Source organism: Pelobates fuscus, chromosome 9 (assembly GCF_036172605.1).
Source record: "Pelobates fuscus isolate aPelFus1 chromosome 9, aPelFus1.pri, whole genome shotgun sequence".
Classification (NCBI taxonomy): domain Eukaryota; kingdom Metazoa; phylum Chordata; class Amphibia; order Anura; family Pelobatidae; genus Pelobates; species Pelobates fuscus.
The window spans coordinates 66,857,440-66,871,645 of NC_086325.1; the positions used below are offsets into that span (position 1 = coordinate 66,857,440).

Sequence of the window (14,206 nt, forward strand, 5' to 3'; positions counted from 1 at the left end):
ATGGGAATAAGCCGAATCGCATAAAACAGCCTGGATACTTGTGGGGTATAATGTTGTGCAAAATTTTATTTAACCTTATCTTCTTTCTATGTATACCCTATAATGAGCCCTAGCCCTAGCTTAACTCTCATAACGTTTAAGCGTACTAAAGTAGCGTGAATATCTAGCCTAGCATGCTCATACCTAAAGATTAACCACTGCAGATCCATAGCCTGTCAACTACATGTAATAACATGTCTCCTAGTCATTTAGACCTATTCATATGTGTTAAAAGCAAAACTCTAGAATGTTTCTTCTGTATTTCTATTGTAATCTCAATCTACGTTTAAGCCTGTTTACCATGTAATATCAAAAAAAAAAAAAAAAAGTGCTTTGTCTACCTAATGCCCTCTGTAACAAATGTTTAGCAATCAACGTATGGAATGCCGTTGGGGTACCATATGCAAGCCTGTAACCATTTTAAGCACTGCAAAAATAAAGAATTAAAAAAAAAAAAAAAAAAGGTAGTATACCCTTAATGAACAAATTATAGGCCTGGTCCATAACTCATTAGGAAGGTCTCACAAATTATGGTCACAATGGAAGGATTATACTGAAACGTTTTTGGGCTTGTGTGGTTACTGGTATTATGTATCTTGTTTCGAGTGTTTTTTATTTCCTATTTTGTATATTTTTATTCAGTTCAGTTTTCTTTCTTTTTTATTAAAGTCTGTTTTGTGACCAGTAGGAAAGATTTACTGCCTTGAAGTGCCTTCTGATTCAAGGCACCTTAATGTCATCTTATTAAGGGATGCATTTGCATGTGGGGTATCTGTGACCTTGTGCTGTATAATGTATACAATTCAACTGTCATTGCTGAGACTACTTCCCCTCCTTTGTTTAATACTATGGGTCTTTTGGGCGTGGATTGTTTATTATATTTTTAAATGTAGGCACTAGCCTTCTGTAAAGAAATTTAAAAAAATGTGTGCATCCTGGATTATTTCTAACAAAATGCAAACCTTTATTACATATCTAACCATAAATATATATATATATATGTGAATTGAAATATATTTGTAATTGTAATGCATTTGCTATAGATATTTGTATCCAAGAAACTATAATGGAAGTGTATGTAACTTACTTTTAACCTACCTTCATAAACTTTGTAAAAATTACAAAATTAAAAAATATGGCAAGAAATGCTAATTTTTAAAGTAGCAATAACTTTAAATTTATGCAATTTTCACAATCTTTAGTTTCAAGCGATAATGAACTGAATTTTGTATGTGTGTATGTTATGTGTGTATGTTATGTGTGTATGTGTGTGTGTATGTGTGTTGTAGAAAACATTGACACATAATTAATGATTGTTATCTAACACTGAAACAGTTATTACAGATTCTCCATTTATAACCATTCTCTCTGTTTGTATTGAATCGGGTATAGCATTAATATGTTATGACAACGTTTCACTGTGTACTTAATTCTGTCATTTTTTTAATGTTTTTATTTATTTTTTTAGAAAGAATATACATTTAAAAAAAAAAAAAGGTGATAATTGTACACGTACATTCACACCAAATGTTTTATTCCCAATATGTTGCTGTGTGCTGCAGTGAAATGTTACAGGCTCTCTAGCTATTTTGTTTAAATGTTAATGAAAGGGAGATACACTGCATTCCACCTCTGTGGGTTTTTCCTTTCAAACCATGAGCAGTGGGTTGGCAGTGTGAGGATATAGAGGTGGCACTGGGGAGGGGATTTCACCAGCCACAAGGAATAACAATGTAGCATTCTATGTAAGGGGAGAGGCTTGTGTTTGGAGGGAGGTGGGAGAGACTGGGGGTGTGTATCTTTGCAGCCTCTCCAGCCTTGTGTGTGTGTGTGTGTATTATTGTAGAGGACTGAACGCTTGGGCTGCTGGGAAGAAAGGAAAACAGGAATCAGTCTGTGTCTATGGAGCCATGAAGCAGACCCTCTTGGCATCTTTGAAACCCCCCTCAGTGTAACCAGGCTCTGTCGTAATGATCTTGGATCTCAAGTGGCACCCTGAACATGGATGACAAATCCAACAAATTGCTGCTGGCCCTGGTGATGGTATTTCTCTTTGCAGTGATTGTCTTGCAGTATGTGTGCCCAGGCACTGAATGCCAGCTGCTAAGGTTGCAAGCCTTCAGCTCCTCACTGGTGGACCCCTACAGGGCTGAAGATGAGAGCCCGGCCAAATTCATCCCCAAATTCAATTTCACCCTGGACGACTTGCTGAGAAAGGTAGATTTTAACATCAAGGGGGATGATCTGATTGTCTTCCTCCACATCCAGAAGACTGGGGGGACCACTTTTGGACGCCACCTGGTCAGGAACATCCAGCTGGAGCAGCCTTGTGAGTGCAAAGCTGGTCAGAAGAAGTGCACTTGTCACAGACCAGGCAAGAAGGAGACCTGGCTGTTCTCTAGGTTCTCTACTGGATGGAGTTGTGGGCTGCATGCAGACTGGACAGAGCTGACCAACTGTGTCCCCGCAGTGGTCGACAACAAGAAGGAGATCAAGCTGAGACCCCTAAGGTGAGTCAATCTCTCAGCCTCCTCTTTCTATGTAGTACTATGTGCCCTGTACTGCAGCTGGGTGAATTGTGGGCTCTTTTCACAATTGGATTGATTATGTTCTTATGCTGAGGATTTTACCATTTGAGTGCCAGAGAGATATCACACAATAAAACTGCACCGTGTCAGTATATTTATTTATAAGCTGCAGTAATGTACTCAGTGCTGTATAATTTACTTTGTAACATAAAATACATCTGGCAGAATAAGCACACTGTAAATACATCCATAGAGATCAGCTTCTGACCAAAAGAGCTTACAGTTGTGTGTGCGTGGGGTCTGTCGCACTAGTAAAGATTGTAGATTGTTAAATATTTAAAAGGTATATTAGAAACCAGTGCATGACCCCAAGAGCTTACAGGGGGCAGTGGTTACCAGTATTTTATTCAAAATGATAATTGCACGATCTGCAGGCTAGCGTTTAAATTGCTAACTAAATATGGAAACAGCCTGGGTATTTATTACACACCTCCTAAACCAGTTTCTGACTCACAGAGCTTACAATCTAGTGGGGGTACTGACTATCAGTATTTTTATAGAATGGGTTAATACAATCTTCTAAAGTGATCTCTTGCACTAGTAAATGTTTCGGATAGATATATCAAATATTTAATCCACTCCTACATACAGATATATTACACACCCAATAGACTAGAGACAGTTTTTGACCCAACGAGCTTGCAATCTAGGGAGGGTGCTACATGTCAGCCTATTCTTCAAAAGGTAAACATAATCATCTGTTAAAGAGATCTAGCCTTTGTGCTCCAGTAAAGGTTTTAGATTGCTGTATAAAATATTTAACCCACCAGCATGTGGTATTGAAATACCATGCACTTTTCCCTTAGTGTGTGCTATGTGGATACGATTTTCACTGACACCATTAAACCAAGCTTATATTGGAAGAAAGACCTTAATTCATGTATAAGAGTTAGGATGTTCTGCCTGTTAGTTGGTCTGATATTGGCACACTAATTCCACCGTTTCACCTTCTTATTTAGTAAAATGTCTCTAGTTTTAGATATTAACAGTAATAAAAGGCAGGGTAACAGTGACACTTTACTGGTACACTGTGACAGGTTGCATTAGTACATATGTAGTAATGCTTCCAGCCAGTAAAAGATGACACGTTTTTTATTTCACCATTTCAATTTTTAGATAATGTACTAACCAATTTGTTGGGCCTTCCCTGCCAACCAAATAGGGGCACAACATTGAGCACAAACTAAGAAACATAAAAGAGCTAATTTTGTTTGTAATTCTCTCAAACAAAAACAAAATCGAATGGTTACAAGTCGAAAGTATTTTTATACTAATTTCCTGCTAGGTTTGAACATCACTTTTCTGCCAAAAAGTTTTATTTAAATAAATCAGTATAATAATTAGAGTACATTTATGGAAAATGAATGTGCAAAATTTTGTGTGTTAATAAATGCTGCAGCTTTTAAAGCCCCCCAAGTGTGCAATTTCCTCCATTTCAATGACGCAACATGCATTCGATATGACGTAAAATCTTTGATGGATTTTGATATTAAGTGTTTAACTCTGCTCCACATGCCCTAATGATAATGGCTTGCCTATTTTTCCCGGTTAATAAATCATTTTCACAATAGTAGATTATCCCAGCATGGTTTAGGATCTGCACCCCTGCGTACTTTTATAATGTATTTTAATATCTAAATCCCAGTTTTACATACTCTAGTTTTTAGCAGATGGATGACAAATTAACAAATTAACCCCTTTGGCACCGAAGATTTGCATTGTGGTCATCACACCCCCATTCTGTGAATTTAAAAAAAAAAAAAAATTCTCATCACAATACAATTGGACAAAAACACATTTTCTGAAAATGTTAATTTGTACAGACTTGATCATATAAACAATTTCAAAATATAAATGTCAAGATATTTTTTTTTTATGGGAGGGGGACTACGCTCATTATCTAAATTTATATTTAATTTCCTTTTACAAACAAAGGTAGATGCAATTTGCTTCTATCATGTGATTTTTATATAGTCTGCTATACATCTGCTTTAAAAATCCAATTATATAACCTCTGTAGGAGCGTATTTTTCAGTATGATCTTAGGTTGAGCTAATTAACATCAACAGTAATAAACATTTCATCTTTCTCTGTAAAATGTATTTGTGTGAGTGGAATATTAAACCCTAGCACAGCAGACTCTGCAGATTAAGGCTGGCTTGGAGTGCAGGTGTATACGATCATCTTCAGTATTCTGTCTCTGCATTCCTCCAATGCACATATTCACCTACAGAATACTTTAGATGCTAGGAACAAACGTGTTGATAATAAGGAAAGCCCTCACTGTGAATGTCTTTGTATACGTTTAAACTTGTGTGTGTGGACAGAATGTTTACAAAGCGAACATTTGCTTTTGTGCACGTTCAGTCCCCCCACCTCCCAAAAAAAATCCAATATTGATTCCTTAGGAAAATATAGGTAACCACACTTCTCTACACTGGAGACAATGTCTTGGGAACTCTCCTATGGTGTCTGCTGTGATTTAAAAATATATTATATTTATAAATACACATTTAAAGTTAATTTAAAATTTTAGGCCGAAGGAGGCAAACTAGAAAAATTTGCCAATTAAGCGATATATTCATTTTTTTACTATTTTTGACCTAATATTTTTAATTCACTGTGGACTCACTTTGAACTGCAGACAGTTCACGCTTTAGTATATAGCTTTGTACATAGTAAAAATATAGTAAGGGACACATTAAGCATATGGCGGGAGCAAAGGTTTGAGCACCACTGTTTTAAAAATGTTTGTGTATGCTTGTAAGTACTTTATATGACGCAAAAATATATGAATAATTTGCAAGTAGAAAAATATAAACATTAACCGACTTGTAAGTACAAACAAATATATGGTTTGGAGTTTTCGGGATGTTTTAGGAAACCATCTTTATTTAGTTTCATCTGAATATTGTAAAAAAATATTATACGACTTAATAACACAATTACTGCAAACATGTTTTGTACGATGCTTACAGGATACATTGTTAAGATTAGACAAATCCTCATTTTGAGCCTCTTAGTATCATCGTAAACTGGTAATCTTGGTAGCTAGATGGCCTACACCTTGATTCAAAGAAATATCCAGTCATTTATTTTCATGTTAAAATGGTTTTCACGTTAACATGGGATGTGTAAATATATTGTATTTGTGCATCTGTTTGTGTATATATGTGTATATTTTTTTAGCAATAGTATATAGTACAAGATTTTTAAACATACAATACGAGTTGTAAGTACAGTGCAAATATTTTGTTCCTGAAATATTCCTTATCAAAGTGAGAAATAAATACATAGTAGCAAACTCATTTAAATTTGGTGGATGTAGAAAATTACTCAATGATATTGCTACTTTTATATTGGACTCAAAACCTGTTTATTTATTTTTTATTATACACTAGCATTAATCTGCTCTGATAACCAGAAGCACCTGGGGTCATAGGTGATATGATATGCTTTGCAAGAAAAGGGTATTGCGTCAATAGCGTATATTTAAAACAGGGAAGAAAGAAAAAGTCATTAATAGTGCAGGTCAGCAAGTTAAACACTTTTATTACATAACGTTTAAAATTCCTATTTTTTTTTAGAAATGTGTACATAATTAACAAGACCTTCTGGTTAAGCCTAAATCAGACCCCAGTAATGTCAGTGATGCATGGAAGGGCTTATTCACTAAACTGTGAGTTGTACATTATGGTTATGCATATTTAGAGAACGTCAGCTTAGCTAGCGTGTGGCACGGAGGTGCTAAATGTAAGAAAACAGTATGCATTAGTTCCCACCTAAGGGATCTGTTTAACAATTTGTTTTTTTATCTCTCTTACTTTAGCAATAGCACGTACATAGTGGTTATAGTAACTTTTAATTTTACTATTTCCTTCTTTAATGAACTGAAGTATTAGATGGGCCCTCTATGGACCATGACCACTACAGCTCATTGTAAGTACCGTGTCATTGAGTACTTCATCCCATCCCTCCAGTTTGTGTCTTACTGGTTGAGAGTAGTTTGACAGCATCTGAAAGTGAACCTTAACATTGACCTTCCAGTACTGCATATCAGTGACAGGCCGCATGTGATCGGGTGGGTTTTCCCAATGCTTTTAGCCCATTATTGCCATCCAAGACTGGTGTTCATTTTTGTCCAAACTTTAAAAAGTTTCTTAAAAAGAATAATAGGGGGACAGAAGCCAAAGGGACATTGCATCATAAAAATTACAATGGGCTGTGGTGGTTATAGTGATTAGTGTGTCCCTTTAAAATAACACCACTGCTCAAGCAGTGCGAAATAGACAGATACATTTGTAGGTACATGCCATTTTACCAACGCCCGATTGACAGGTGATCAGTCTTATGTCTGTGCTGACAGCCTCATTGTGCAAGACAAGTCAGTCAGTAGTAGCTATCGTGACAATATACTTCTACGTTATTGAGAAGAATGTGTTTTTATAGGAAAGTGGTTATAGAACCTAGATTGTGTCCCCTGTATCAATTTCTTATAAAACATGTACCCCCTGGTTCAGGTAGCAGTAAGCACCACTCATCAAACAGGAGAAACACTGAGAATTCTATGCATGGAATAAAATGTATTGTACCAATAATAGGGCATGTCAGTCCATCCCAATACAAGTTGCAATTTATTGATTCTATTAGTAGCTCTTCAAAAATCAGATCTAGACGATGTAAGAGTCTTACGATAGTCTTACAAAGCATTTTGTGAAAGAAAGGTCAGCCTAGCTAATTTCCATGCGTGTGTCCTGTATGAACAATAGGATTATCATTCAAACAAAATATTTGCCTGCTTGTTTTCAGTTAACCTTTCGATTGCCAGTGGGGCGTAATCGGATTGAATAGTATTGTGTCACAAGGCCATCTGGCAGCGAGTTTAATTAACAGCTTTAATAGTTTGCTTACACCTTACATTGAGTTCAAATTAGGCCAACAAATTCTTGAGCCCATCCTTCTGCATTTCATTATTTTCAATATTGCCAGGGAGAACTCGGCTGTCTTAACATTGGCACAGCAGTGTGCATATTTGTCTACATGTAATTAAGTGCCTTCATTTTACTGCACTTAGCACACACTCTTTCCTAGAGGATCAGTCCTTTGCATTAACTGCAGTACGTGACTAGCATAATTTAGGAGTTCGGCAGAGTGACACAGAACCCCAATTACACGAACATCAATGCCAAGGGAAGTGGTACTGTCAAAGAAAGTCACCAGGGGGCGTGTTAAAATCCCAGCCTATAACTCAGGGTGATTTCTACCTCTTGTACATTTGTCTGTGCATAAGACTTGGTATTTTTTGTTTGTTTTAGTGCTACTGTTTCTTGATTGAGCTTATTTGTTTTAAGTTTTTTTTTTTTGTTTTTTTTTACATATATATATATATATATCTTATCTTGGAGGCTCACACAATGACATGTATAATTTATTCATTTAGATGATTTGTTTCTACATTTATAACAAGCCAGATCCAAAGCAGGTCAACATATTTGATATTTACAAGTAGGAGATAATAAAATATATATCCGATCAAGTGAGCACCATCCGCAGCATATAAATTACCCTGTGCTTCGTGCTTTATGGAACTAGACTACACAGCTGCTGCGCAGAGGGTTTGTGTTTATAAAGTTGATTTTTATTATACTGTAAGATTAGAACCTGTCCGCTGTTTTAAAGGCGCAGTAAGACAGACAAGATTTCTTTTTTTGTGCCACTAAGATCTCCACATGGATACAGGGGGATTCTAACAAAAATTGTAATAACCTCTGGTTGACTGAATTTATTGGGTTTTATTCATTACACTGTGTCTGTATTTTGGAGGGGTAAGGAGTATTGCAAAGTTTAGGCCAAAATAGCGAAAACACTAAATTTCTCAACACCGCCATTTATTTCTAGCTTTGTTATGTTAATCTTAACTTATTTTAGTCCATATTACTGTGATTGCACACTCGTGACAAATTTAAAATCCAGCAGTTTACGAGTTACTTGACTTCGTTTCTCTTGGGCTCTCTATGTGTTAGTTCTTGAGATTTCAGAGTTAAAGGGACTTCATTCGTGCAAAATCCAACATTTAAACATTTGCAGAGTTATTTGTGAAATTCAAAGTGAATTTCCAATGTAAGGCCAGAGTAGTTGAACTGAAAGCCCAGCTGACTTAGAGAATTTTTCCGGCTCTGCTATCTTTACCTTACATTTTAAGTTCACCCTGAATTCTCTTAGAATTCTCACTTTATAAAATAACCGTTTGAATATCCTTTTTGTGGATAAAACATTTCACCCATCCAGATGTCTAGAATAGCTATGAACATATTCAGAATGCAATATATCACAGCTCGATCCCTACCATGCTTCCCACTATTCTGTGCCACAGAAATGCTTGCTGCAGGTGTGCAATGCAGGTGGGTAGCCTGAAGCTCACCTGCTTGATGTTAGGCTACGTTCTCATCTGAAAGAACTGGAAGCCTGGGGCTGTTGTTAATGACTCATCATAATTGTTTGTTAGTCCAACTATTGTACAACGCTGTGGAATTTGTTGGCGCTTTATAAATAATAATAACAATAATAATAATTATTGTCACTCAAGAGCTGGGAAATGGACATGTGTCTTTATAGATACAGGGTGATTCACTAACGTGAGAATTCAAAGCAAATTTCAAATTTAAGGTCAAAAATACCCAAACTGAAAAAAACATTTCTAAGTCAGCTATGCTTCAGTTTAGAAATTCTGGCCTTAAATCAGAAAATTTTCTTTGACTTATTTCCCTGATACTTGCCATGAATGGATAACTATATCTTTATCGGACTGTGGCGATGTAACCTTTATATATGACTAAGAGCACAGGGCAAGAACTAAGCTCACATATCCCTGTACATGGGCTGGGGAGGGGAGATTATGGAGGACGATTATCCTTTAATTATAAGAAAAATTGTTCAAAGACGTAATTTATTTTTTTTTGGTGACCAACAAAAGCAGGTTTAGCAAGTCTCAGTGAATGACACTGCATGGCTTTAAAATATTACATCTTAAAATATTCACTGCTGACTCCTAATGGCTATAAGCAATTCCCATATAACTTCATGAGAAGAAAAATTGCTTGGCCCAGCGTTTGATTATCAATATAAAAAGAAAGAAGATGTTTAGTGTGTGGGATACAAAGCTGTATTGGTTTAATGCTTCCCTATGGGGTTATTAAACACACTGGATGTCCTCATGCAAAGCGTAAGTATGTCCAGAGTCATTTCACAGAGTCAAATTCAGTGAAAAAGCAGGAAGCACCTCTAGTGGCTGCCTGGTAGACAGCAAGAAGGCTTAACCGTGGGGACAGGGGCACTGCACCCAGACTACTTCAATTAGATGAAGTGCCTAGAGTAGGGATAGGCAACCTTCGGCACTCCAGATGTGGTAGACTACATCCCCCATAATGCTATTACACCCATAATGCTGGAAAAGCCTCATGGCAGGTGTAGTCCAAAACATCTGGAGTGTCAAAGATTGCCTATGCCTGGCTTAGAGTGTCCCTTTAAGCCTAACACAAGACATTAAGAAAATTATAGGGAAAAGGTGGCTAATTTTAAGAGAGGATAAAACACTACATTCATTTTTCCCAAAAGATCCTAAGATATGCAACATATACAGGGTATTTTACTAAAGTGAGAATTTTGAGAAATCAAAGTGAATTTCAAATTTAAGGCCAAAAAGCTGTATTGGAAAATTCTTCATGTCAGCTCTGCTTCCAGTTCAGCAATTTTGGTGTAACATTTTAAATTTCTTTTGAATTAATGTGAATTTCACACAATTCTCACTTTAGTAAATAATCCTGAAAGTCGTATTTGACTCCAGGAGAGTTATTCACTCAAATGAGAATTCAGTGTTAATTTATATTGAATTTAAAATTTAAGACCAGAGTAGACAAACTGGAAGCACAGCTGACTTAGAGGAACACTATAGTGTCAGGAATACAAACATAGTCCGTAACTATTTAGGTGACCGGCCAATCTCCGATCAAATGGGAAAAGTGTTTTTTTTTACTCACCTGTTCTCCCATGCTGTGCCAGTGTCTCCATGGCTGGCCCTACTGGCCCCGCCTCCATGTCTGAGATCATCAATCTTGATTATCTCAGCCAATCCAATACTTTCCCACAGAAAAGCACTGGAAGGCTATTGTGTCTGCCCAGCAAAATTCACTTTGATTTCCCAATTTAGTAAATAACCCTGAAAGAATCTGAACCAAAACCTTTACACAAAAGCTTTCAATAGGTTTCGGGTATGTCCTACATGTAAATTCTGCAGTAACGGAAATATTATAAGATACTGTCCTTCTAAATCAAATACAAGGAAAAAAAAGTTTAAAAAAACAAGTTTCAGGAGCATGCAGTCATGTGCCAAAGACACCGGTTATCTGAAGTTCCGTGGGACTGTTAGAGTCGAGAAGGAGAGGTGGGGAATTTGAGAGGAAGTTAGACATCACTAAGATGGAATGGTCATGGATGGGAACTGGAAATATAAGATGAATGTCATAGTCCCAGTGGGACTCAATAAAGACTGCAAATTGATCCACTTTTCAGATTGAAGTGAATGTCTAATAATACATGAAGTACGAGATATTTAGTGCAATAATATAATTAGGAAATCTGTATTTTGAACATACTGTATGTAGGTTTTCAATGTTAGGGGATACCTGGCTTCCCACATAATTATGGTTTATGTGAAGCAAAGATCAGTAAACATTGTTGGTGCAGTAACAGAAATAAGGAACCTCTGTCTTTGAAATATAGGTTGTACGATAAAATGAACCAAGTGGGCCCTTCCACAATCATAAGAATTGAAGATTTGGGGTACAGTAAAGAACAGTAAGGATTTGTAGCAATAAAATCTCTGATGTGCAAAAACAGAAATAGGGGAACTGTGTCCTTACAATGCGGGTCAAATAATAAAAGGAACCAAGTGACCTCCCATGCAAAAATGAGACCTTATGAGTGAATGTACTGTAAAAAAGAAGTAGCAATTTGTAATATAAAACAGGAAGAAAGAATTAGAGGAAGATTTGTATCTGTTATCTCTGATGCTGTTTCGATACAGAAGCTGTGAGCTGATGTTTTTACATTATAGTGGGTGTAAATTTGGTATTAAAGCATATGAGCTGGAACAAATTGACAGCAATCTGGGCCCCTTGGCAAACTTAGGCTCTGGGCCCCTTCTAAAGTTTAAAAGTAGTTAACATTAAATGTACACTATATAACAGTGATGGGTAACCTTGACAACATAAATTGTCTCTGGACTACATTTCCCTTGATGCTCAGCTATACACCCCCTGAACCGTGAGACACAGTTCAAATTCACGTAACAAAGTTACTCTGATATATTGTTTTTTTCTTTACTCTGTAAATTTGTGCTTCAAATTATTTACCCCCTAAAACAAACATAATGTCAAATTGTGACAGTAGTATATTTAGTGTATATAGCTTTAAATGCTAAGTCACATTCTGTGGAGCCGTTTTAAACCGTCTCAAGACAAACTGCATTCAGTGTCTTTATTAAGGTTCCACCGCACCTTCTAATCAAATGGCCAACAAGATAGACATTGTAAGAAAATACAAAAATAACCGGGGCGGTTTATATTTACATATTAGTGGTAAGTAAGACACATTAACAGAGGTATTCACTAAAGTGACAATTCAAGGTGAATTCAAGGTGAAAGTCAAAATAGCCAAACTGGAAAAAATATCTCTACGTCAGCTTCGCTTTCAGCTTAGCTAGTCTGACCTTAAATTTGAAGCTCACTGTGAAATTCTCACTTTAATAAATAACCCTGTAAAAGTAAATGGTGCATTAAGTAACTGGAGAGCCTAAACCGTCTGGCTCCTGGTACAGATTGCTCTGTTACATAAGGGATAACATCTCCCATAAATGTAGGCAAAGAAAAGAACTCCAAAAAAACAAGTGTTGCGCTTAAATCGTACTCAACATCGAATTTGTAGTAAATTCTGAAAAAAAATATAACAAATACCCTGTAGTGCAGATTATCCTTATAATTAAATAATATAATGTAAATCACATATGTGCGGAGGAACAAGCTCCCACTCTGAAGGCTGGCTCCAGCTCCTGTCTCATTTAGATTGCCACTATTGGAATTCACAGTCTGTCTGCCTGAGCGGTGTGGGAGTTATTCCCTCTCGAAGAAGAGTCTTTCTCACCCAGAGCCAGAGTTGATAGGGGCCCTGCACATATGTAATTATATAATATTTAATTTTAAGGATAATCTGCACTACAGTGTATTTGTTATATTTTTTCAGAATTTACTACAAATTCGATGTTAAGTATGATTTAAGCGCAACATGTGTTTGTTTGTTTTTTATGTTATTTGTCACTTTAGGTGATTGCTGCTCAAGTTCATTACAATATATATATATATTTTTTTATATATATATATATCTTAAAGCGCTCTCTACATTTTGGGTTGTTTGTGTAAAGAAAAGAACTCCACGCAGTAGTAGTGCACTTTATTTTAGTCCTACTGCACGGAGTTGGTATTATGGTATTTTTAAATAAATTAAGGTTGCAACTGTAAGACGCAGCAGCATTTGGACTGTTATTAATTGGAGATATCAGGGAATGTGTGAGTAAATGTAGAGGACAAAATCCTTCAGTGCTTACATAAGTGTTAAACGTGGGACAGACTGGGTGTCCCCAATATTGGTGACATGTGACATTTCACATTAAGCAGATGTGAATTCTGTGTTTTAAAAATATATATATATATATATATATATATATATATATATATTTTTTTTTTATTTTTTTTTTTTAATATTGCAGAAAATACAGACAATTGCAAATACATGGTAATTGAAGAATCTATTGATGTTCTCATGGTGCATTGAGTGAAGATTAGTAATGTGTGTATCACATTTTAACGCAACATTATAACATTTAGACGTGTATGTTATAATGTAGCGTTATAATAAACTCTATAATGAGACATTTACAAAATTATACAGGAACAATAGGTAGATGAGGATCCTGCTCAAACGCGCTTACAGTCTAGACTAGGATATTTAACCAAAAATAAGATGTTTTTCGTGTATTAGTATGAATTTTTGTTATGCTTGGGTGGGTTCCTTTTAAAGCAACAGTATCAGGAGCATATTATATTATCATACTGGCTTTATTGTATTGGGGTAAATATTATTGACTTCATAGATTAGTCATGTTTGCAATACTAATGGAATCATTGCCTTTGTTCCTCTAACACACCCACCTTCTGTTCACTAGACGCATGAACAAGGGTGAAATACAATTAACATTTCACTGAAACGGATGGCCACTCATGCATTATTAACAGTAACAGGTCATTGGTACATATATCAACATGGTCACGCACTTTCAAACCTTTTAAGTCTCTGACAATTTAATTTACTCTTCCTTAAAATTGTCATGTATTCATTGCTCCGTATTGTGTGCTCTTATTTACAAGCACTTTTATTGAGTTTTATATATGAACAATGCAAGAAAATAGTCGCAAATATATTACAATTTGATTTTTTTTTTTTGCACTTTTATACAGCACTCTTATCCA

At 35.9% G+C, this 14,206-nt stretch overlaps 1 protein-coding gene across 1 annotated transcript in view; it reads left to right on the forward strand.

Annotated features, from left to right (window-relative positions):
* The first annotated feature begins 1,849 nt into the window (after positions 1-1,849).
* The window catches only part of HS6ST2 (heparan sulfate 6-O-sulfotransferase 2), a 295,456-nt gene continuing 283,099 nt past the window's right edge, over positions 1,850-14,206 (forward strand). Inside the window, exon 1 of the mRNA XM_063432044.1 lies at positions 1,850-2,549. Coding sequence (XP_063288114.1) covers positions 2,041-2,549 — 509 coding nt within the window. The 5' untranslated portion in view covers positions 1,850-2,040. The remainder of the gene's footprint in view (positions 2,550-14,206) is intronic.